Source organism: Camponotus vicinus, unplaced genomic scaffold (assembly GCF_025532165.1).
Source record: "Camponotus vicinus isolate PSW18456_S1 unplaced genomic scaffold, iyCamVici1.0 SCAF_12, whole genome shotgun sequence".
Classification (NCBI taxonomy): domain Eukaryota; kingdom Metazoa; phylum Arthropoda; class Insecta; order Hymenoptera; family Formicidae; genus Camponotus; species Camponotus vicinus.
In genome coordinates this window covers 13,005,313-13,032,023 of record NW_028141948.1, presented here as the reverse complement: position 1 = coordinate 13,032,023, position 26,711 = coordinate 13,005,313, and the positions used below count along the sequence as shown (strand labels likewise).

At 38.1% G+C, this 26,711-nt stretch overlaps 3 protein-coding genes across 7 annotated transcripts in view; 2 read left to right on the top strand and 1 right to left on the bottom strand.

Moving 5' to 3' along the window:
• The window catches only part of Bili (FERM domain-containing protein 8 Bili), a 94,362-nt gene extending 84,754 nt beyond the window's left edge, over window positions 1–9,608 (top strand). Inside the window, exon 8 of the transcript XR_014436200.1 lies at window positions 9,205–9,608. The gene's annotated coding sequence lies outside the window, so the exon portion shown is untranslated. The remainder of the gene's footprint in view (window positions 1–9,204) is intronic.
• LOC145963556 (dynein regulatory complex subunit 7) overlaps window positions 1–26,711 on the bottom strand; it is an 80,515-nt gene that overhangs the window by 50,570 nt on the left and 3,234 nt on the right. The window contains exons 2-4 of one of the 5 annotated variants that reach the window (XR_014436202.1): window positions 24,230–24,355; window positions 2,751–3,021; window positions 2,622–2,680 (exon numbers count right to left, since the gene is read on the bottom strand). Coding sequence is in view for 4 of the 5 variants with exons in the window: in XM_083085627.1 (XP_082941753.1) it covers window positions 2,618–2,680; window positions 24,230–24,355 (189 nt within the window). In the remaining variant the exon portion in view is untranslated. Of the gene's footprint in view, window positions 1–294; window positions 765–1,713; window positions 2,681–2,749; window positions 3,022–24,229; window positions 24,356–26,711 lie in introns of those variants that run through there. The other 4 variants (XM_083085631.1, XM_083085627.1, XM_083085628.1 and 1 more) reach the window with 4 other exon arrangements.
• Window positions 21,011–24,604, top strand: Dan (protein distal antenna). Its single transcript, XM_083085625.1, has one exon. The coding sequence runs from the start codon at window positions 21,883–21,885 to the stop codon at window positions 23,221–23,223; it is 1,341 nt and encodes a 446-aa protein (XP_082941751.1). The 5' UTR covers window positions 21,011–21,882; the 3' UTR covers window positions 23,224–24,604.

The window sequence follows — 26,711 nt, the reverse complement described above, 5'->3', positions numbered from 1 at the left end:
AAACGCGGAATATTCCGCATATCCAGTAATAGCGTGACAACGCTTGGAAAAAAAAATCTATTTTATAATTCTTATAATTCGTCATGAATATTCTGCGAAAACTGGGGCACATCGATATCCGAAACTTCCCCTACGAGAGATCCCATTACAAGAATTATATGAAATTATGTAGTAATTTTCTCGATTTTCCCTACACTTTTATTATATCGATAAATATATATCAATTGTGATGCACACACATATACGCACACATTGATTATATCTTATTAGTAATACATATATTACATAAAATTATAATAATTATTAAATAAAACAAATATTTATGAAATTAGTAAATAATTATGAAAAAGAAAATAAAGATAAAAAAAAACTATAGAGATACCTCAACTCGCATGTTCCGTTTTATACGAAAGGTGATATATTACGTCAATTCTCAGAGAGTTAAATTTGTAGAACTTTGCATTTCTTTCTTCTTTTTTGCTTAGGACTTTATAAGGGGAGAAGAAAATAATTTTTTCTAAATGTCACATACGTAATAAGCGTCGATAAGCCATCGATCTTTAACAAAGTGTAGCGACATGAATTTTAAATGAACACGTTCAAATTATTTTAACGGGCTCAATCAGGTTATCAAAACGATCGTCGGCAATTTCCTTCCGGTCGAGGTGATCTTCGTGGACACAATTGTTTATCGTGGACATGTGGGGGGTCTGCGAGTTTATCTTTCCTGAGAGAAAGCGTCGGCAAGTCTAGATTAAAGGGCACTAAAAGAACGGAGGAAAAGAATGATTTTACAGCGTAATATCGAATGTATCGATAAACTTTCCAAGAATACGGTTTAGTTAAAAAAAATTTTTGAAAATATTTTTCCTAGATATCTTTTATCTTTTACTCACATTCTATATGATTTGATTTTTCAGTCGCCTTTGAGAGGATAAACCAATCGTGATTTTTCACGTCGTCAACATGTACTTAAACGCATTAGCTTTATTATATTAAATAAGTGAAAAAATTACACTATTTTTATTGGAAAAGTTCTTTCTCAACATCAAGGGATGCCTAATAAACAATTGAATGTGGAATTTGTGGCTAAAAATTGTTAAGTTTTGTGCATTGAAGAATATTCTGAAAGTATCTAGTATATTAAAGATTTTGCTCTTTATTTGCTTTATACTATCATTAGTTATAAATTTTCTGTACTATAAAGAAGATAATGAAAAAGATAAACACACAAGAGAAAATCACATGTTGGAGAATTATATAAAATTCGCTGATGTATCAAGTGTACAAAACGTATCGCGGTTTTATGAACAAGACCTCAAAATTATCATTCTCTTATATTGAAAGATAAAATTATCACCTTTTTTGGCTTTTCAAACTTTTTCTTTTTTCTAGTCTTTTACCAAAGATTTTTCTGACAAAAGATTTTTCATCGAAACAACTAATTTTCGCAAACTATGACTGTCAGATTGTTTATACCATACATTGCAGAATGAAAAAAAAATGAACGAAAATAGGTATGTACGAAACGAGATACACAGACTTTAAAAAGTTTAAAACATTTAATTATATAAAGCATAAAGATAGAATAATCTGTTTGCGAGAATTACATATGATGATGCTAAAAATAAGCAAAGATAATACAATTTATCGGCAAATCAATTTGTGATTAAAGGAAGATTAAATCTATGAATATTTAATCTCTTTCTTGTCAAACTTTCATTTTCGTCTGGTTTGAAATTTCCAGAATTGCTGCATGATATACTTGCATTTTCTCTTTTGCTAACGTACTCAACAGATTCGAAGGACAGATGAAATAAGGTTACAAAACGGAGAGATAATTAAAAAAGGAAAAAGATTAATGCGCGATATTCGCGCGCGTGTATTTTCCCATTCATTTCATTCGCTTCATTCGTAACTCAGCATAAAGCCGGTATACATACTACGGATTCTACGATTATTACTCGAAGAGGGGGAGAGAACTGCCGTCGGTTCCGGAAGCATCTCTTGGAGAATCTCTTTTCATTCATAAACTCTTTCTACCGTAATGAAATACTCAGAGTCCGACCGACGAAATATAAACCAAACGAGAGAGATAGAGAGAGAGAGCGACACAGAATAGAGAGATAGGTCGGTATGTAGGTTGGGAAAAGGGGAAGGGGGAGAAGGTCGAAGATAAATCAAGCACGGAGCGAGTACACTTTCCGGATGGTACGTCTGAAGAATACACACACACACACACGCACACACACACACGTATATATATGTATACACATATCCCAAATTTTCAAGAAAAAAAAAATGTTTTATCTTCGTCGACTCGCTTATCGTCCATCTGTCCGAAAGCGAGGCGACTCCGCGAAAGGAACGATGGCGATATCAGGAGCGCATGCCACACGAGAAGGTCGAGCGAGCACCCACGTTAGCACTTTTACGCGAGCGGCTTGTATGCGTGTGCACATATATGCAAGGATGAACGCGTGGGTGTAGCTCTTACGTTCGCGGATACGTGAGTAAGACGACCACACTTCGTCGTCGTCGTCGTCGTCGTCGTCGTCGTCGTCGTCGTTGTCCTCGTCGTCGTCGTCGTGGTCGTCGTCGTCGTCACCGTCAGCTTTCACGGTAGATCCTCGAAAGGCCAGAGGTGAGGATCCAGCGAACCGTACACAAAACCGCTTCGCTGCAAAATCGGGAGATTGGACGTCACGGGATATCTACGGGTGGGTTTTTTGCGCTATCACGGGGTGTACCTTCAAAGGAAGGGCCGCGTCGCTGCCGGCTGCTGCGGGGTTCGCGCCGCAGAAGGACGGGATGACGTAACTCGGGTCTCGCCCGGACTCTCGCTCGGCGAACGATAGTTATATACGTAATCATTCTCGCGACCACGTTCGACCGCACACACGTACATACACACACACGACGATAACGCTGTCGGTATCTCGTATGTCGTATCTGACTAATTGAGAACGTTTAAAAGCTGCAAGAATCTTTCCGAGCAGAAATCTTTTCCTCCACAGTTTCCTATCCCATAAAAGAAAACAGTATTATTATTTTCTAGTACTTCAACACTTTTTTTTTTAGAAATTTTGTTAATCTAAATCTATATTATATAAAACGTTGGAATTCAAATATATATTTTATTTCTTTAAAAACTGCACAATTTTTCTGCGGAAAAATCTTTTCCATCAGACAGCTTCCTATTCTACGAAAAAAAAAAGACAGCATTATTTATTTCTAATATTTTATTTTAATACTTTTTTTTAAATTTAGTCAATTAACGTTACTTAAATCGACATTACAAAATATGTTGGGATTCAAAAATATATATTTTATTTCTCTAAATCTAAATAATAAGATTAAAATTCGAATCGATATTACTTGAAGAGAGACGAAGGCATAAAACTCGCATTATTTCAATAATTTGAATCGCATAAATTTTCAAAATTTTCACCAAGCGTCTCGATCGAACGCCCGATCGAGACCCGGCGAAGTAAGCGAAACGCAACATCCGCCTTTATTCGCGGAACGCATTCATTATATCGTCGGTCTTGGCCGGTGAGAGACCGGTGAGATTCGGGCAGAAATTTCGCGGAGCCTCCTTCTCAAGACGAATGGCATCCCGTCCCGTCGTTCCAGAAGCGAGAGAGCGCTTAAAACCGTGGGCTTGAACCGTGGTTATTGGCCGATCGCGAACGCGCCGAGCCGCGCCGGCGTTAATGCGGCTTTGGGCGTCTCGCGGCCCCCCTCGCGATCCCCCCGCGGCCTCCTCCGCCGCCTCTTCCCTCTTTCCCCGGTCCCCAGGTTTTTTTCCTCTCTTTTACATGCGCCTCGCGCGGCCTTCGAAAGATCTCTCCTTCGCCGAAGGAGCGCGAGCAAAGGGGAGAGACAGGGGGAGGGAGGGAGGCAGGGAAAGAGGCGGACGGGTCCGGAGAGGGTCGCGGGGAGACGGGGGCGGTAGACGGGAAAGAAAAAGATAAAGGAGAAAAAGAGAGAAGACTCTCGCGGGCTTCTGGCCTCAGCTCGGTGAGCGAGGTAAAAATCGCGAGAGAGCCGTCAATTAGGAGCGCCCGCGGTTCTCCGGAGCGTTTCTTTCCTTTGCCTTGCGCGAACAAAGAGCGACTTTGTCGCCCGCTCTGACGTTCCTCCGGTCTCCGCCGGTCTCCTCCCGGTCTCCTCTCAGTCTCCTCGACGGAGATATCGACGAGATATCGCGGCAAATGTTGGAATTCGGCCCGCTCGTCGCTTCGGTGTCCGTGATAATTGTAGCGTCAAAAATACGTCTCGGTTCGCGGTTTGAATTGTCGTTTCATCAATCGGTATTATAAGAAATTAATATGGAAAGAGCGATATTTAAGTAGACGAATGATGGAATGTAATTATGCGGAAAAAGTAAGAAAATATTGTCTACTTATATCACAATGTGATGAGAGATACATAAGATATTTTCTATTATTTTTAACGACCACACTTTTTGACTAACATAAAATCGATTCCTTTTTTCTCGAGTTTATTAAACTCTAAGAGTTTTCATAATTAGATGCATAATATAGATGATTAATTAGCATTAGATAATCAGATCGAGAGAGCGACCAAAAAAAAAAAGGAAAAAACCTCGATTTATAAAATTTCACAATCTCACGTCGCGATGGAAAAGCGATCGTATGTAAAACACACCTTAACGCCCCTCCTGATATTCTTTCTCTCGAACAAGTGCCTGTGCCGCGGGTAACCCGATAATTTATAGCAGCGCAAGAGAGAACGAGAAGAGAGAGAGAGAGAGAGAGAAGAGAAAGAGACGAAGAAGAGTGCCGCAGCGCGTAAAGTCCCTCCGTTTACGCAGATACGCGCGCTTTATGTGTACATATTCGCACATGCGTGAGCTCGTCCTCTCTCTCGCTCTCGCGGCTCCTACTCCCCATATGTTCCCATAACGATGACGAGCGCGCGCGTCGAGACGGAAGAGCGCTCAAATTTCCCGCGTGAACGACACGTTGCGTGCGTGCGTGCGTACGTGCGTGCGTGCGTGCGTGCGTACGTACCATAAAATGTTAGATCTCGGGGTCGAGATCCCTCCCCTGTGATGCGCAACTTCTTCTCTTCTCTCGGTCGCATTTATATAGGCCACGCGGTATACGAGATATCCGCGTCGACTATCGATTCGCCGCGCTCGCGCTATGTCATATCGCTTCGGCGACGCGAAGCGGGAAATCGAGGGACGACGACGACGACGAAGGCGGCGAAGACGACGAAGACGACGACGACGGCGACGACGGAGCATCGCGAGGAATGCGACGCGACGGACGAAAGCGGTATAGCAGTAGACAAGACGGAGACTATCTCTCCTCTCCTCGTCGCGTTTTCTCTTTCCGCGTCCGGTGAGCTGGCAACCGAGACCCTCGGCTCCCCGCTGCCCATACGGCTCGTAAGTCGTCCGAGATTACGAGTTCGCTTTTAAGGCCGCCCGCTGCGAATCCGAAAGAGGTCAGACTGGTGAGCGAGCGACCGAGCGCGCTTCGAGATAAACCGGAGGAAGTGGCCGCGGCGCGATTCGAACCGCGGACGACGAACGCGCGGGACGTCACGGGAAGCAAATTTATCGCTCGGCCAAGTATGACGCGCGCTTGCCAATCGGCTGAGAGATATCTCGATGTACGCATTAAAAGAGAAAGAGAGAGAGAGAGAGAGAGACGAGTTCCCATTAAGGGCCAGTCTACTCTAACGATATGAAAAATTGATGATTTTTTTAGTAATTTTTTTTTAAATATTAAAAATTTATATATATATATATATATATATATATATGGCGTATATATATTTAAGCAGTACGTCGGTATTTTTAAATCTTGAATATTTAGCTTTTTTTGTTCAATATAAATCTCTGCTGCCTATATAAATCTCTATAATCTAATCAAAAATGATGATGTGACATGCTGCATTTTTGGGATACTAAACCCAATTAGAATTTAAAAAATTTATATTTTTCTGATCTTCAAAGTGGCAAAATTTCAGTAAAATTGAAATATTTAATTTTAAAATGACACCATTTTATTATTTTTCAATTTTTTCTAATGAAATTAGATTGAGTAAAATGTCCTACTCCAAAAATGTCCTACTGAATAAAATCGAGTTTTTCCATTTTTACACAGTTACACACGAGCATGAAAAAAAAGCTTAATAACCAAGATTTAAAAATACTAACGTACTGTTTAAATATCAATAAAAACACCTGTCGAATCAACTTTTAACGTTCTTAAAAAATTTCGAAAAATCGTCACGTACTGCTAGAGTAAACTTTACTAGTCCTTGGATAAAGATTTTTTTCTCCCGACATTTCTCGACGTTATTTTCGCCTTCTCCCTATCGCGTTGCAGCAATCGATGATTTACGCGATTAGTATTTTCGTGGCGCATGCATCATCGTGCTTGTAACATATTACGTCAAGTCGTTATAACGAGTATCGGAAAGATTTGTCGGGAGCGCGTCGCGGGGGTGCGCGGCGCTTTCCAACTTTTAATTCAATTCCGTTGCTGCGGGGAGCCCTTCTCCCTCGACGTCGCTTCCTCTCTCCGTCTCGTCCGTACCTACCTACTAAAGCGACTACCGGCGCAACCACAGACGAGAAAATCGCGGCGATTACACACCATGACCATTACCATTATGCCATCCGCGAAAGCTATTTATTAAAGCGACGCGAGAGGAGTCAGACGTCCGGAGCTGGATAAAAGCGCATTTTACGCGCGTCAGCGAATACGCCTGAAATTCTGGAAATTGTGCTCTCTAACTGCGCTGCTTTGTAGCGCCGAATCTCTTTGGCTAGATGTACCAATTATCGATTAAGGCTGTATACGGGGTGTCTGATAATTGATGGTAACAATCATGGAAGGATCGTAATTCTGTATGTTAAAGTAAATGGACAGCGTGAAATCAAATTTTTTTCATCACACGAGGCTTGATTTTCAAGAGGATATCAATCAATCTTATTAGAATTTAATCGCCGGATCGTTATAATTCAATCTCTCGTTGGATGTTTATACTTATGATTTATGATTTGGAAAAAATGATTTGGCAAATAACATACAACTCATGTATAATGTTATCGAGTATACGATCGAACGATAGAAGAGTTCAAAGAACAAAATAAAAATTACCGTGATACAATCACGAATTTATCTTCCCGATGCGATTTTTAATATTCTTGAGAGGAAAAAAAGGGAAAGATGCTCTTATAAAGTCTGCATCGTTAACCAAAAGATCAAATTTCATGTTCGATAACTAATAATATCTTCGATAATAAGAGCAAAAAAGAAAGTAACGTCGATGCCGGCATCATCGCATTAGTCGGACGTTAGACGATCGATTAATGCCGTACGTGCAAAACTTCGATGCTCGTCATTATTGTTGGACATTGCAGTGCATGTTCTTTTTGTCATTTTTTTTCGCAACTTTGTGTTGTGCTATCGAGTTGCAAGCGGCACGAGTAACGCGATTAATAAGCACAACGTGTGTGTATCTATTGATTATCTATTTGAATGCTAAGCAGTAGTTAACTTGTATTTCTTAGAATCGAATTGTTGCCATATAGAAATGCGATTCTATTCTTGTATTTCATGATTTACGATTTTTACTTTTTACAATAGAGAAATTGAAAAATGAAATTCGTAAAAACTCTCGGCGACTTGAAAAGAAAGTACAAATCACTGACAATGAACAAAGTCTAACAATCAGCAAAGAAACTAGAGAAAGGGAAGAAATGGGACTAAATGGTACAAGAATGAATATTGTTTAGTCCTAAATAAATAAACGTATAGATAGGTATGCGAGTAACTTAAGAACTCCATATTCTATATAACATTGCGCGGTATATTATATAAAGATATATAAAATTCGAAGGACGTACATATTTTTTTCGTCTTTTGTTCGCTTGTTTAAAACCGTGTGATGTTAATGCATAAAGGGTCGTCTACAATGGCCGTAGCATAATGTTGTAAGGCCGTAGTCGTAAGAAATTGACCAATCACAGTTGATTATTCTCCTGAACTTCAACTGGGATTGGTCAACTTCTTACGACTACGGCCTTACAACCTTATGCTACGGCCATTGTAGACGACCCTTAAAAGACAAGAAAAATGAAGAAAACAATAAAAGAACTAAAAAATGAGACAATAAGGAACATATTGTTTCAAAAAACGAAAAATCTATTTAATGGCACGGAAAAATGTTTATATATGGTAGCAACTTGATTCTAGTCGACCACCACGAAAAATGCAACGAAACATTTTCTTCATAGAATATTATTACAATTTATTATATAGTTGCAACAGCGAAAATAATTATAATACAATTTGTTTGTATTTTTCTATCTATTAAAAAGAAAAAGAAATTTTTATACAAATCAATAACTTTATTCTTGATCTTTACTAAATAATCAGCTTCACAGTGATACCTATACGAGTATACTTAAGTGTATCGAATAAAATGTAAGAAAAATAAATGATATATTAAAAAAAATTATAATAACATTGTCCCCCATTTATCTAAATAAGAACTAACACACTTCAATAAATTATTTCGATAAACAGTAACCTTCTTAATTATTTTCAATTAGTTCAAAAAACAAAGATTTAACGTTGAAACGTGAGTTTTGAATTAATACTTATAAAAAAGAATAATATTAGCGGCATTTATTTATGTATAAATGCTATAAATTGTTTCATTTCAGATATAATGATATTTCAAACAATAAAATGTATACGATCTGATGCATCAATTTAAGAATTAGTCATAAGGGACGATTAATTTTTTTCATTAATTTTTTATGAAAAACCATTTCTAATTATTTTTATTATATATTTAATAAAATAACGATAAAATCTCTCAAATTCTTAAAACTTCTCAAAATTTTTACGGCGACTAGAGAGAGATTTGAAATATAAATCTTTTTTCGGCATTCTCGGACAACACATGTGCAACTAGTTGTCAATTCACGTAAAGAACATCGATTCTTGAAAAGTTTAATAACATGATATTTTAATAATATACAACTTCTCTTTAGCAATTATTTAAACAGTAATATTTTTAGCTGAAGAAAAAAATCATTAATGTTAAAATAAAATATCAATTATTAAAAGAGAGCATTTCACTTTTTCCAAGACATTATAATACATGTTATTGTTTCCATCTAACAAATTTATTTATATATTTCAGAAAATACCAGTCAATGTTTTGCACATTAATGGCAGTACCTGATGGTAAAAGCGAAGAAAAGGATAATATCCAAAGCGTTCGGAAAAGTGAAGAGGCCCTTTGTTTCGTAACTTTGCGTTCAACCCGCAGCTCATTTACCGGATCCGGGAACGGAAGTCTAATATTCTCTACCTGACCCGTTACCCGTGCATGGATGGTTCTATATGTTAAACGACAAACCGTGCAAAGAATACGTGCCGTGTAGTGGAAGATTTATGTTACAGGAACATTACAGGATTATTACAGGCAACCTTGACCATAGAGAAAAATGTATGCGCCAGTTAAGTTAGGCAGTTTTAACGTAGATAGCTTATAAGAAAGATCTCTCCGACTAACGTTCAACACATTTCGAATTCACACGTGGATATATGCGCATTTTATATATACGGGGGAATATATTTCGATAAGAATAAATAAATAAATTTTATATATATATATAAAGAATAAAATAAAATTAAAAAAAAATGGAGCGTAATTTTTTGAGGGCCTTTGATACTACCAATAGCGCGCGATACCTTTTTTCCAAGCTCGTACGGTTCCCTTTGACGCCACGTTACTTCGTTAAATATCATACTCTGTCGGGGGGAACATTTTTGTCGCCGTGTGAAACGATCGCTACTTGGCAAGGAAAAAAGAGAGGGAGAAAGAGAGAGAAAAAGAAAAATCGGTAACGGCGAATCGACGTAGTATTTTACGGGAGCATCGGCCGATTAACGCGAAAGGGCCGCGCTTTCGGCATCGGATCGATGAGGAACTCGGCTCTTTAATTCTCCGGAGCATTAAAATCGATCCCTCTCCCTCGTCGTGAAATTTCCCTTTCCCCGTTCGCGAAAGAAGAACGGAGAAGACCAATAAGTAGTTTCTCTCCCATCCCCGTGACCTCCCGCAGTAATAATACTGTCCCTCTCGGTTTAAGTTTCCTTTTGAATAACCTGTAGGTCACCGCATAAAAAGGAAACTTGTTGCGTTTACTTTATATGTGTATACGTATACAGAGTGTCTTTCTCTTTTTCTTTCTCTCTCTCTCTCTCTCTTCCTCTTTGGCTAACTTATACTCTCAGCGATAGAATACCACATAGATACGACGTTTGTAGAAATGCGGTCTCGGTCCCGAGATAACTTTCAACGATAAACAGTTTGTGAATTAAATGGTTCATAGGAAATCAAGCGTAAATATTGATCCGAGCATTTTGCGTATTTCAAAAAGAAAAATGATCGCCTTATATTATTGCAATTTATTACATTTCTCCCAATCTGCATTTCGCTTTCATTTACTAATGCGATAACCGTAAAGAGATGGGCGCAAAGTATTATGGGTCAAGGACAGTCTGTATACTACGCGCGGACATAAATACATGCGCACACACAGAAAGAAAGAGAGAGAAAGAGAGAGAGATGGAGGGTGAGAGAGTTTCGACGTACTTTTCGCTATCTATAACAGAGCTCGTCGCAATAAAAACGGTAAACCGACGGCGGCTGGTGAAACGAAAGTGAAACTCACCGTCGGATAATAGTCGTTATTACCGGCGCTTTCGCATGCGATCTAATTAAAATTACTTTGCGATTGTTCTCGTGCACGTGACACGTGAGGAGAGGAGGAGGCACGAGCCCCTCACGGAGAGAGAAGCGAGAGCGCACTAACTTGATAATTTGTGTTTTGGGCTGAGTGCCGATCGTTAAAGCATCTGGTCGGAACTGTTTCGACGATGAATGGAATTGAGCCCGAACAGACCGAATCTCAATGTGGCTAGCTATCGTCGTGCACTTGTTGCAGTGCGTTGCCACCCCGAGCAGAAAGATAGGATCGACCCGCTTCTATAACTCCGGCTGGCTTTCTGATATACGGCTACATAGACGCACACGTGCAAAACGCTGCGCGCATACACTCACACAATACAACGCTCCGAGCATCCGTAATGGCTTTATCATAAGGGATGAAACGGGAGCCATTAAGTAACGCGAGATCTCCGATTGAGGGCGGCAAACAAAAGCCACGTACCGATTAATTTGATAATAACACCGTTACCTAATTGAGCAGAGCTATTTAATTGACATCCGCGTAATCGATCGCCACGCGACTGTTGGAAATTCAAGCCTAATTTTTTGTTTTTGGCACACGCAATGTATTTTATTAATTATTATTTTTTCCTTGTATATCTATCAGTGCACAGAAATTAGTCGCGATAACATAGTGTAAATTAAAAAATATTGCATTTTTTTTTTCAAAACTATACATCCGACAATCAATTTATTTATCTGACTTTTTTCTTTCATAAAACAAATTGAAATTTTTAATCTTGTTTGTGTAAAATATTTAATTTTTCAAAGTCCATATGGAAGAAGATACATTTTCCAAAAACTAAAAGTAACATTTTTACTTTATATGAAATGCTTTTATCTACATTTATTTATGTAAATTTATTGAGGAGATATTTAAAATCACATTTCATATATTTTTAACTAATTTTAACAAGTTTTACAAAGAACAATTATATTGGAATTTAAATTAAAATAATTAATAAATAATATTGTTCTTTTGTAATTTAAAAAAACTTGTTTATGATAAATATTATGGTGTTATTTTGATATTTAGATTATTATTTTGGTTATTATAGACAGATAGATTTGTTCCTCCTTCGTGAGACTTGGAATATTTTTTTTCTAGCGGAATGTTAGGTTGAATGAGAAAAAAGTACGTCTTCTGTTCTAATTGTAAGTCCACGCAGCAGGATACGAACTGAGCTTTATACCTGAGTTTTATACCCGAGAAATTTACAACAAAAAGTCAGCTTAGATAGAAGGATTTCTAGAAAACCAATGTTTCGAAAAATGAAGCTCTAATTATGATTATCAATATTGATCGTAAAAAAATTCAGATATCTTTTATTATTAAATTCGAGATTAGAAAGTTTGGAACGATATTAAAAAGGGAATATATGTAATTCATTCCTTTTCGGACATCGTTCTAATATTCCTAATTTTGAATTTAATATTCATAATAAAAGATATCTGAATTTTTTTACGATCAATATCATAATTAGAGCTTAATTTTTCGAAATTTTGATTTTTTAAAAATCCTTCTAATCTAAGCTGACTGTAAATTTCTCGGTATAAAACTCTATAGTACAAAGCTCGGTATTCTGCTACATGATCCCAGACGTGTGAATTTTCAACCTAAGCATCCCGCTAGGAAACTGAAAAAAAATCCCGCGGAGAAGAACAAATCTATTTATCTATCTATAATAAAAATAATCTAAATAATAATCTAAATAATAATCAAAATAATAATCTAAATATCAGAATAACACCATAATATTTATCATAAATAAATTTTTTCAAATTATAAAAGAACAATAATATTATTTATTATTTTAATTTAAGTTCCAATATAATTGTTCTTTGTAAAACTTGTTAAAATTAGTTAAAAATATATGATAATATATATATTATACACGCGTATACAAGATTTCGTGGATTTATAGCTTTTTATCAGTTGCTCGCGCCTCAGATTTGTTCAAGTGGATTAGTGTGTTATTGAATGTCTTTTGTATGTTTCAATTTTCTATTTCTGAGATGTAAAAATAAACATTATCCATGACAGCAAACAAAAGTTGCTATTATAGTGTCTTGAGGCGATTTTTCGTCAATGAAACTTCTGATATTTTCGTCAATGTTTGATACCAACTTTCACCGAAATTCTTTAATGACTTCCTAATTTATAAAACGTAATATAATACATCCAACGGGTTAATTACTATCTACTTACTTGACTAAAGGAAGCAGATACATACTAAACGTTTTACAAATTTCTTCTAAACAAAAAAACTATTCACAGTATAAAATAATAAATTACATATTTGACTTTAATTATGAGTTTAAAGTCTATATAAAATCATGAATTTCATTAAATGTGCATAGAAATACATTGCGAAAAATTGGAAATAATGTCTTAAAATGATGATTTCAAGTTCAGATTTCAGGTTTTCGAGATACAACTTTGTCCCAAAACTGCTTTCTTCACAAAAGAAAGGACTTGTCCTTCGCCAAATGAAAATGTCCCAAAACAGTCATAAAATATTTGGTAGTATAGGCAAAATTTGTTTTTCTTTGAATTTTGTGAAATGGTCGGTTCAGTACATTTTCCTTCGTTACTTTTTCAGGTACTTTCTTAGCGAGGTCCGAATCTTACTCGTACTGTCAGTGTCTTGACCGAAAGAGAACCGCAATGTCTGTGCCTTAACAGAATGCCGAGTTGAGCCGCGCAGTATATATTTACACCAGGGTGGATTGTCTCTCATCTCGGTCTCTCGCAAGCCATCGGGCTCTCTCCCTCGCTTCTCTCCCTATATCTTCGCTCTCGGCCCTGATATCTAGTACATAGGATGATAGTCCCTCTCTGTCTTTCCGCCTCGCTTCGTTCTTGCTCCTTCTTCCTTTCCTCTTCGTAGGGTGTGTAGGGTGGCGAAGAACACGCGGTAGGAACGCGGCGCGAAGAGAACCCGCGGCGTAGAGAAAGAGAGAGAGAGGGAGAGAGAGCGACGAAGAAAAAGGGAGATCAGCACCGAAAATGGGAGAGAGACGGCAGACAGGAAAGCCGGTGGATAAGGGGTATCGGGGAGGCGCGAGGGGTTAGGAGACAGCTGCAGGCCATGCGAGGGTCCGTCGACCAGGCTTGGCCGTTTACCGCGGAATACACCGCGCACGCTGGAGAGAACGCGGGAGAGAGAAAACGCGTAATAGCAGGGACTGAGAGAGACGGAGGCGCGAGGAAACGCGACAGAGAGAAAGAGGGAGGGAGAGAGAGAGAGCGGGATAGAAACAGGGACGAAGAAAACACGGGGAAGCGAAGAGAGCGAGAGAGGAGGAAGATGAAACGACAGCGAGAGAGAGAGAGCGAGACGACCTACTTCGACGTGGTCCGCGACTAGCTCGTCGCCCCTGCCGTGCTTGTCCCCCTGCAACCCCCTTCGGCGTTCCCTCGACCGATCCTCGACGCGTATACCGTTGCGGCCTGCCCTCCCCGCTCCGTTCGTCCCTCGTCGGCTCGACCCTTTCCGCCGTCGCCCCGCTGTCCCCTTTGCCGTCCGCCTCTTCACGACCCTCCAGGCTGTGACTACTCCTCCACTCGTTCCCCCATCCCTCTTACCTACCTACCCTAGGATGCCTCCCGCCGCCACCCGACGACGGACCCGAACCCTTGGCGCCCCTTTGCTCTTAGCCGCGGATGCGAAAGCCGCGCGGCGGTGTATATGGGGGGATGCGAAGGAGGCGAGCGAACCGAGCGAGGTTCTCTCCAACGAGCCACAAGCAAGTTGCCGTAACTCGCGCTCCGGTAAATTTCCACGGAGACCCTACTGCTTCTCTACTCGATATACCTGCTCTCTCTCTCTCTCTCTCTCTCTTAGATATCTACAGCCACACACAGATATGCCACCCTTGCGACACGGGCTTCGCCGGTGTACCTGCTGTATAAGCGCGGCCGCGCTTTCTCTTAACGCGCTCTCGATTTTCTTCATCATCGCTCTCCTTCTTCCTCCTCTACCTTCTCCGTCTTTTGCGATATACACGATAGACCATCTGCTAGCGCATCGGGATTTCTTCCCGCGCGGCGATTACGCGAGCTACCGTTCGTTGCGAGTCGTGTCCGCTTACGTGTTCGGAGAGCCGGATGACGGGGTACGTGCAACGATGTGTCAACGCGGAAGGGACGGGGGAGAGCGGGGGGGGGGGACAGGCTACATCGATTTTCTTTTTTATCGGCTGGAAATTTCGAAATCGCGCATCGAAGGGTTCCCGCTCGATTAAGGACGGTCGGCGAGAGGCCAAGAGGGACGGACGGGTTGATGGCTGGGTAATATAGAGAAGGGTGCAGGAGAGATATCGCGTCGGAGGGCCTACTACTAGCTCGATTAGGACGCGAATAACGGTGAGATCGAGGGCGAGGCACCCATCGGACGGCTGATAGACCGACACACCATCATGAGGAACACGTCCACCCCCGCGATGGTTGATCGATCGCGCGAGAGGCATCGGCTAGATTGATTCTGGCAAAAAATAATGAAACCTCTTTGCGCGCCAAGTACCGCAATGCAACGCGACTTTAACCCTTTGATCGTCCGGGCCTAACGATTAACCAACAGTTTTATTCGACATAAAACGTAATTGTCTTCCAATGTGTCGACCAATATCGTACCTTCTGGATTCGACGAATAAATATTTTGCTTTCTCAGTTACGTCATACATATGTATACGTGTGCGAGGGGATATCATACACAAAATGGAGCAGGAAGCGTAGTATAATAAGAAAAGGAGATAATTTTTCGTACAAAAAAATTAAATCAAAAGTGCACATGAGAAAAATTTATTTACAGTTTCGTTTTCAAAAAATTCAATTTGTCATTATTTCGCATATTTCAATTATATATTATGCTTCTCTCAAATAATAGAATATATTTTCATATAATATAATATTTAAAATATTTACATAATCTCTAGAAGTTACTGAAGATGTACATAAAATAATTTATTCTTCATTGAAACAAAATTTTGTAATTTTTATACAAATTTTGAAAACTGTTGCGCATGTGAAATAAGTTCGGTGAAACAAAATGTCATTCGAATTTATATGTCGGTTTTAATTTTTTGAACCAATTTTTAAAAAAATTAAAAGAAAAATTTGTTCATTCTATTTTTCGAACTTATTTTTTCTTGTTTTACGAGATTATTATCTTCATTAGCGTACAAGTTCGAGACTTACAAGTTACGTCTGTGTACATTAAATCCATGGATTTCCACGTATTAGAAATTTAATCAATTAATTGGATCTCATATTAATTCATACACAATAGAACAAGTTGCATGCATTCGAATGCATGTATGTGCGGCACACGAACGAGCGTACGCTGGAAAGCCTGCGCAAGGTGAGAGACACTGGGATATACATTCATGAGTCACTCCATTCACGAAATGTGAATTCTCGCTTTGCAAACTTTAGGGGTCAACGGGTCGAGAATGGTTAGCCACTTCTCTCCGACTCTCCCGTCCGATATATCGAGTCTTATCCGATAGATACATCGTCTATGACTCTTTCCAAGTTACGTATATAACAATCAGTGCTCTTGTACCAAGTATTAATCCCAATGTTATTCGAAGAAGTTGCGGGAGGCAAGAGACGTAGAGATACAAGTTTCACGGGATTCCTATCAGCGTATCAACAATGAGAGAGAAAGAGAGATATGATTCGTAGAAGGAGGAAGGATCGAGGTTTATCACGAGAGATCTTTTCACGGTTGCAAGGACGGCGCAGGGCACGACAGTGGGGATAATCGCCGTTCAGAAGTCGGAGGGGTCGGTGGGGACGGAAGGGAAGGGAAGGGAAAAGGGGGAAGAGAAGTAAGAGTAGCAGGAGGTATCATTCACTTTGCGGGAGTCGCACTCCTCCGCCGCTCGTAATAATTTTCTTTTTTATGAATGAACTTAACTCTCTTCTTTCTCTCTCCTTCTCCAGTTCCTCATCTCTATTTATCTTTTTTCTTGTCTTATCTATCTCATGTCTCTTATTTAATCTTTCTTTCTCTTTCTCCTTCTCATTCGTTATACCGCTTTCACACAAGAAACTGAGTTTATCGAGTTAAACGTGACACTGACATTCGTCGAAGTTAGAGATTCCGTCGACGATAAACAGCGATAACTAATACGTGTATCTTTGAAAGCAATTATGATACGCACGTTTGACTGATGTTCAATAAATTAATCGATATGCATGTTTGGCATGGAATTTTATGTTCAACAGTGTCAACTGGTAGATGGAGATTGTAAATTGGAGAAAGAGATAGAAAAGAAGCGATATCTTTCAAAGAGTCGAAATTTTTTTCTCTATCTTTCAAAAAAAGTCGAAATTTTTTTATCTTTCAACTTTTTATCTAGTATCTACTAATACCTTCAGCAATCGATTCACTTTAATTTAGCTATAATTATCTATATTTTGTCTCTAATTATCTATAATTATCTATAATTGTTTTTATTTTATCAAAAACTTTAAACAGAATGAGAAAATATTCGTTTACCATCTATCTAAAAAAAATAAAAAAGCTTAATTCTTATATAAATTAAACCTATTGAAATTCTTCAGATTCCAAAAGTGTGAAAAGATTGAAGTTGAAAGTAAGAGAAAAATTTCGATCCGGTTCTCATGTAAGAATATAAAAAATTTTCTCGCGATCATCACAAAACTCATGATCAAAATTTGACGAATTTAACAAACAAACAAATTTGAATACGCTCGCATGCGCCTGCTTTCTCCTCGTTTGAACAAACAAATATGACAAAAATGTAAATTATATCAACAAGCTCAGCAGGCGGTTATTTGCATTTTGACTTAATGTAACGACAAGGTAGATATCGCTAAGCGCGATGACTAACGCGGTCATTAGGACGATTCGGTAAATAGTTTCGAACACAAACCGAGCATCGGCGACAGCGAGACGGCGAGGCAAGAATCGGAGAGCCGTTTATCGATATTATCATGCGGCTAGCGGCAACATACCGTCGTCTTGAAGGAACGATAGCGAGCGACCGTTAACTCGAGCCGCGGCGCGACGCGGCGGCACACATGTGTCGCGCAAATAGCTCGCGTGGCTGTGTCGTGCGTATGTGTATCACGCGCGTGCACACGCTACACGCATGCTGACGTACGCACGTACGCACATACATATCATTTCACGCGCTTTCGCACATATGCGCGCATCGCTCGCGCGTGTATGTCCTTCCGCGAAGGGCAGGAGGACCGGACGAGGAGACGGAGGTCCCTCATCGGAGGAAGCAGGTGAAAATTAATCGTACGGGCTCGTTACATCGACTCGCGTCGAATGTCGGAATCGAACGGAGAGACAGAGAGAGAAAGAGAGAGAGAGAGAGAGGCTCCTCGGTTCTCGTTTTACCCGCGTTCACTCGCGGGCTTTACGGCGTGCGCGTCTTCGCGACGCGCTCTACAACACAGGACGCTATCGATCGATTTTCCTCTCGGCGTCGTCGTCGCCTTGTCGCTCCCCCGTTCTCCTTCCTCTCCCCCTGTCGCCCCCCTCTGCCTCACCCTCCTCTTTCCGTTCGTCGACTCTCTCCGCGTGACGCTTCCTCGCGACGCGGTAGCGCGTGCGAGGCTCGATTCGTTAAACGTAGATCGAACACGCGCGGCAACCGCCTTCTTATCCGCGAAATCGTATTTTTGTTGTCGCCGCGCTCTTAGCAACGCCATAACCGCGCGTAATAATTCGCGTTGGGGTCAGCTGTTCTCTCCGCGATACCAGCAACGCGTGAGTGCGTTCGAGACGCTCGCGAGGAAAGCAAAAAAATTATTTCTTCCGCTCGGCGAAGATCAATTCCGATACGATGCGATACGATGCGATGCGACGCTTAAGGCGATTACTTATCCAAGTATTAGTCGGAGTTAATTTCACGCTTTCGCTATGCTTTGTCTCTCTCGATTAATTGTAATTTCTTACGTTTTATCATTTTTTTTTCAACTGTAAACCTCTCAATCGAATTTAAACCTGTACACTGCGACACTGCTCGTCCTTACGACGTTCGTTCATACGTATCTTATTTTGTGAGAACTAAATATGAGAGAGAATTTTCACTATTTTTTTTTCTAATATACAGAGATATACATTATATCTAATATAGATATCTAATATATTATATATATTTTTAAATAAATATATATACATTTTTAATTACTTAATGAAGCATGCTTACTTTCTAATGCCTCATACTCTGTCTTAATAATAATAAATAACATTTCAAGGACAATCTAAAATAAAAACACGTGCTCGTCTTCTCGTGATTACCACATTTCCATTTATGATTCTAGCAAAGTAGAAGTCTGAAAACTCGAAATGTGTGCGATCAGCGATAATTATCGAGAGTAGGACGCCTCTCTCTCTCTCTGTCCCTCTCTCTCTCTGTCCCTCTCTCTTCGCGCTGCGAACGCGCGCGATGAAAAACGAGCCAGCATACGTGATGAAATGCGGCTGGTCCTTGCTCATGTATCGCCGTCGAAACTGCGGTGTCGGTGCGTACAGGTACAACGGTGGAATCGCGCGTACTGGTATTCACGCGCGACAGTAAATATCGCGACGATATTCTCGCGGTAAATTTATTCGCGAATTATCGCGAGTGCGAGCTCCTTTCCGCACCGCATCGCATCGCATCGCATCGCATCGCGCTCGTTGTAACACTGTGTAATGCTCGTCGAATGCTCGGACGGATTTTAGGCCGCGCACTCGTAAATCCGGCTCACCCTCAGGGATTGCTGGCAGAGGTGGCGGGAGGGATTTAAGAGTTTTGCTGCATCCAACACGCACACACACACACATCCTCTATTCTTCTTCTCCTCTCTCATTGTTTCTTACTTTCATATTTCACATAAAAGACCGACAACCCTCGGTAAATATTGTAAATATTACGGGGAATTTTCTTATCTGAAACGTTCCATCCACGCTGGACGACGGCCTAACTGTTTTCTTTTTACGTACGGTACTTTACACGTATTTTTTACAAACAATACGATTGACTCGCCTTGTAAAATTTTCAAAATTGATGCAACATTATATATTAGAAATACAATAAATGTGAATGCTTGAAAAAATCGCTCCGTAAATTGTCATTATTGGAAAGACCTGATAAAATTAACAGCGCTAACTAATTTTTTTCTTGCTTATAAATCCACAAATTATTATTTAGAATAATAATTATATAATCTCTGTATATCTACTTAAATATATTTATCCACCGCGACGAATGAGATAATAGATGTGAATTATTTTTTGTGTTAAATAAAATTATTAATATTATTATTCTAAATATTATTAATATTATTATAGAAAAAAATATAATAGAAATAATTAGATGCGCGGTATATGAGCGGAATTTTTCCGATTTGTAATCAAACCCACATCTTCCAAGTGTTTTCTAAGTTTCCTAAGTTTTGACTCTAAATTTGAAAATTTCTAAGATTGGAGAAAAAAATCGGGGTTTAGGGCAGCAGACAGGCAGCCTTGCACGAAACTCAGAGAATGCTTTCAATCAACATGCCTTTTCGAAATTCTCTTGCCTTAGGCTTAGAAATTTTTAGAGTCGGAACTTAAGCATCTTGAAAAAAAAAAATTTATAAATTAGAATTTCTTTCATCGCGCAACTTATCATTTCTATTTTTTAAAATAATATTTATCAATTTATTTAACACATATTTAATGCAGAAAATATATTGCACATCCAGTATCAAAAATAATTTTGTACGTTATTACAAATAATTTATCGATAAATATTAATAAACGAAAAGAAAGAAAATATAATAGAAATAATGAATCGCGCGATGAGCGGATTTTTTTCTCACTTACAAATTCGCATCCTTCGAAATTTCCAAATTTTGACTCCAAGTTGGAAAATATTGAAGTCGATAGAAAAAATATCTCCTAGGATACTCCGACTCGTCAGTTGCATAGTCGTCATTGTCGTCGGGTTATGCGATAGAGTGAAAATAGGCGTAAGAAACGGGGGAGGGGGTGACGGACCACGGACAATTCGTCGTGCCAAGAAGAGTTTGGAAGGGCAAGGAGTAGGGTACGATAGGTAGACGATGGTCAGGGAGGAGACGGCCTCTCTTGACGGCGCCAGTGCGAGCGAGGACAAGCGAGGCGAGTTAACGCTGCTAAGAGTGGGGGGCCTCGTAGTGCGCATCGCCATTGGTGGGGAACTTTCCGCCTAGAGAATCCGTTGCGCGAGAGTCGCATCAGTCGCGTTCGGCCGCCTGCCGCGAGACATGTGGGTATAAATGAGTGCAGCTCGGGAGTTGCTACATCAGTCTGAGTCTTGTGCGAGTGACTATCGTCTAGTAAAGTGCAGCTTCTGGTGTGTCTATCACGTTCTTTATTCGATTCAAGTCATTCGTCGCTTACGCTTCGACCATCACCCCAGCCGTTCTACTATTCCTCGTGGTACAGCAATAATATCGTTTCCCGCGCGCAGTGCGGATTGGCTGGTAGCTGTAACTGTGAGGAGCGAGAGGAACGTCGAGGTAAACCAACGCGCACAGTTTTACTCGTGCTAGCGCCGTCAGGCAGAGAGGATCAGAGGTGAGCGGAAGAGCAACAACGGTAGCGGTAGCCTTGCTATAACGGAGGGCAGCAGTGTGAACACGCGGTGGAGAGGGAACAGAAGGAGCGAGAGAGAAGAGGTGGTTGTAGTCACCCGCCCGACCGACCGACCGACCGAGTTGTTTCATTCATAAAAAAGTTCTTTATTACTCTCTGTGAGCGCATGTGCTATTCCACCACGGAGGAGGACCGAGTACTACTACTCCCCCGACCGGCTGTAGCGGCGTAACCACGTTTACACACGGCATTATTTACTACTGCGCGAGATACGAATCGGCGCCACACGCTGCACCGACAGCGTGGAGTACGGATCGTTCTCTCTTTCTGCGTAAACGTCAACTATCGTCGCACATCTTTTAGAGACGAGATTCATCTGTCGTCCTGAAGATCTACGATTTTGAAATTGATCAAAATCGTCGGAAAGGAAGAGCAACTTCGAGGGAGATTCAACGGTGCGATTATTTGTGATTCATTGTCGGTGTCATTCATGGCTGCAGCGATGCCACGCAACGAAACACCGCAGAGGACCGCCGGAAAGCGCCCATTGCGAGCCTTAACCCCTCAGGAAAAACTGGACGCGATTAAACGGGTGCACGAGGGGGAATCTAAAGCGTCCGTGGCGCGAGACATCGGGGTTCCCGAATCCACTTTAAGAGGGTGGTGCAAAGCTGAGCACAAAATTGTCAGCCAGGTCAACACCATGAAGAACTCGGCTCATTACGAGAGGCTATCATCACCCTCGGAGAGCGATAGGAGCACGCCGGGATCGTCGTCACGTCCCCCCTCTGCGAACTTGACTTCGGCGCCATCGACATCGAAAGAATCGTCCGAAGAAGCGGAACCACCTGCCAAGAGGATGAAGGTGGACACTACTGATATTCCGTCCACCTCGACAAATAGCGGGATATACTTCGATACGACAGCGAATCAACACTTGTTTGCATCGTATCTGTACAGTCTGATGTCGCAGCCCGCTTTAAAAAATGTTCTTTTGGAGCAACAGGCTCTGATGAACAACAAAAGTTTGCTGTCTTCGATATCTCATACCGCAAGTCTAGGTCTAGATAGCGGATTTTCTACATCTGGATATTCGACCAACAATGCGATATCGCTGGCTACCATGATGGGCAACTCGATGCTTCCTCAGAGGGATCTAAATGGAAAGAGGACGAGACATCGCGCATCAAATGTGTCCTCATTAGGGAGCTTTACCAGGACTGCTCCGAAAAGACAGAGCCTATCTCCGATTGAAAGAGAAAATAGTCTATCATTGAGTGTACCGTCGACTTCGTCCGGTATGGTCAATGGCATCCATACGATCGCAACACCAGCTATGTCCAAGCCAGATGGCAAGCACATCAACGACATAGCTCAACAATTGTTAAAACAAAAAGAAGAACAGCAACAACAACAGCCACAATCACAGTCACAACCACAACTACAAGCACAACCAAACAACCTCTCGAGGAATTCGGAGACTACTATACTTTCCTCGTACTTCAACAACCGTCTTCAACCTATGCGCAATATTCTGGATAGACAACCTGTGCCGGGCAACTCAGTGAACAACAATAATAACAATATCCACAAAAATAATAATGACTCGACAAACTTTAATCACCGCAAATCAAATTTTATGGATTACCTTCCGCCAGGGATTCATGAAGCGGCCGATCATGGGGCGAAATTTGTTACATGGTTGCGAAAACATGGATCCGTTTTTACATTTCAACAGGTAAAACCAGTAGAATCAATTGTTGAACAAATTGTTGCGTGGGCCAAACCCAAAGAAATCAAATCGAACAACAAATCAAATTCTATGAGCTAGCTAAAGCAACGTAGAAAAAGATTTGTAAAATAAAATAGCCGGGTAAAAATCTAACAGTTAAATAAATTTTCCGTACCATAATCTTCAATAGCTGTACATCAACCTATAACTCCATAGTCCATCATTTCACTTCACCGAATATGTATATCCGTGTATATATGTACATATATATAAAATTATAAATATATAATTATATGATAAATATATATATATATATATATATATATATTATAATGTATATATTATAATATATGTATATATTATAATATATACATATATTATATATAGTAATAGGGAATAATAGGATAATATATATATAGTATTTATATATATGGTGTGCGTGATGTGTGTATCTGTGAGCGAAAATAAATATAAGTGTGCGTATTTGTGCGTGTATATATGTATATCTAAAAATATATAAATGTATATAAAATTTGTATATATCTATAACTGACCATTTATAATAGTATATTGTAAAAAAGTTCCAAATTGTTCATCTTTTCTTTCATAGGCATGATGTCAAAGAGTATCGCAAGTTGTGTCTTCAAGTTACCTTGGCAAATACAACAAAATACAATACGGTTCAAAAATCGAGTTACCATCGAATTATTAATGTATATTTTTATGTTAGAAAAAATATTAATAATTAGTAATATATTAGTAATATAAGATAATAATAATAATAATAATTTAATTTAAAAAGCTACGCATATTAAAACGATGAACTCGATTTTTGAGCCGTGCTTTATTTTGTTGCATTTTCCAAGGTAACTTGAACAACTTGCGATACTTTTTGACATCGTGCCTATAAAAGAAAAGATGAACAATTTGCAACTTTTTTATAATATACAAAACACGCGAAATATTTGCGAAAATACGGCGATTCCTATGTATCCTACCTCCTACTTTTTTAGTTAATGTTGCGTTAGTTTTACATTTATTAATTTAAGTTCATTTATATTAAAGATTTTTTAAATGAGTACATTATATTGGTTTATTTACTTACCATAATAAATTCCTTATCCAGTGATTGATATGTGACGTGATTACTGATGAACTGGGCGCATCCATGCCATGTATACAATTCTGGATATGGCAGCGTACTTCGACGAATGCCAGTAGATGTAAATTTCTGTGAAAATTAAGAAAGACTTATATTAGAATATTTTTAATGCATTAGTAATATTAGTAGTATTAGTTTTTTAATTATTCAGTATTATAATTATTCCATATTGCGATAAAGGTTAAATATTATACTCTGTGTATAATATTCAACGTCATGAAATTATACTGTATGCAAAAAAATTATAATATATAATTTTTGTATTTTTTCTCCGTTTTTCTCGCTCGTTGACATCAATAACATCTACTGACATTTTATAGTTACTATTTTATCTATTGAGTAAAAGATATGTAAATATATATATATATATATATATATATATATATATATATATATATATGTACGAAGCGCTCTATAATTTTTAAAGAAAATAGATTTATATAAGAAAATGCTTATACCAAAAACAACCAGTGCTGTGAGGCAATTTTATATAAGACTGTCCCTGCACTTATACGCAAATATGCAGGTAAATTATAAAAATATTTTCGGTATAAGTAAATTATAATGAAAAATAAATTTTTATTATTTAATATTGATTATATGAAAAGAAAACTTATGTATAACACGACAGAATTTGCGGTATTGCTTTTCAATATTTAAAAAGTTTATATTATCTTCATTTTGTTTAAAAAGTATAAGTTTGTAAATATTCTTTAATCCTTTTAACAAAATTTTTAGTGTATGTTTTTCAATGATTACTACACACCAAAACTTTTATTTTAATCGTTGGAGTGCCACACAGTGTAATCAATTTTTATAAATTGATTAATGTAGAATACTAGATCGAAAGAGGTGCGAGTGATTGTCATGAGAAAATAGCACAATCGTTGTTTAGTATTTTTCGATGTACAGAAAAAGTGCGATCGTGCTATTTGGCACTTTTCGAATGTTCTTTTTTATATCTTTATCTTATTAATTATTTTTGTTAAGGCAAAAATATCATCATTATAAAAACTGAATTATGTCAAATAAAATGATATTGGCAATAAACATGGCAATCAATATTTAAATTTTTGATGCCACTATGCATAAAAATAATATATGTAATTCATAGCACTCAAACAGTTAAAATAAAATTTTTGGTGTGTAACTAAATAATAAAAAATGTGTTCTGAGAAAAATATTTTTAAAAAAGGTTAAAAAATATGTACAAGAATTAAAGGAAATGTCTTTGAAAAATTCTTCCGCAATAGTATTCAATAATATATTTATGAAAAAATGCACCCTCATCCATTTATATATCTTCTAATATTTTTTATGTATTACCGCTCATATGATTTTCTTATAAGTTTAGGGTGGACGTTAAATTGTGACAGATTATAAAACATTCCTCATATTTAGACACAGTCTCACTCTCAAAAAATTATAATATCGATCGCCATTAACATTTTATTTGACAATTTAATTTTTGTAATGAGAATTATATCTTTGTACCAACAAAAATTATTATAAAGTAAAATTATAAAAAATGCATAAAATATAAAATATAAAAGAATATTTTTAAAAATAATTTTTTAAAATTCCTTTATTTTGTTATCCTATATCCTTTTTCTATTTTCTATATATTTTTTTTATAATTGATTCTTTCCATATGCGATTCTTTATAAAATTTAGCGAATAAAGATTAAATACATTAATTTAATAACATTCGTAGAAAATTATACACAACTTTTTATGTAAATATATATATATATATAATAAAAATTGATTTGATAGAAATTGATAAGCAAGATAATTTAAATATTATTATAGTTTTAAAATAATTTGAGAAGGAATTTTAAAATTCTGTTATATTGGTATCATAACTATTTTGTTTTCAGCTTTACTTTTTAAATAATAGTTTAAAATTAAAATGTATATCTATAGATTCAATTTAAAATATATATCTATATTTATTTATTAAAGACTGCTTTCTGTGAAGCTATATTACAACTTTGATATAATTTTGTTTTAAATTTTTGAATAAATAATATTTTAAAAACGGACAAAAATTGAGATCTGAAAAGTTAAGCTTTAAAATCGATATACTCATTAAAAACTAAAAAAATATAGTAAAAGTTATAATGAAAAAAATACAAAAGTTATTTAGGGAAACTTACAATATATAAAAAATGACGTAATGTTATAAAAAAAATATTCCATTATATTACTTCTATTTAGATTGTTTAGATTATTTCACCAAAGAAAATTACAGGAAAAAACGTTTAAACTTTCAAAAATTCTTGATACAAACTATTTTCACATATCAACAAATAACAAGACTTTTTATTAATAAATTAATTAAATGAAATATATATATAATGCCAATTTAATATAATAATTTAATCACTCAATAAGGTAAATGATATTTAATTGTTGAGAAATA

Bases quoted from the DNA above. Each gene is read 5' to 3' on its own strand.
- Dan (XM_083085625.1), top strand. From the start codon at position 21,883: ATGGCTGCAGCGATGCCACGCAACGAAACACCGCAGAGGACCGCCGGA.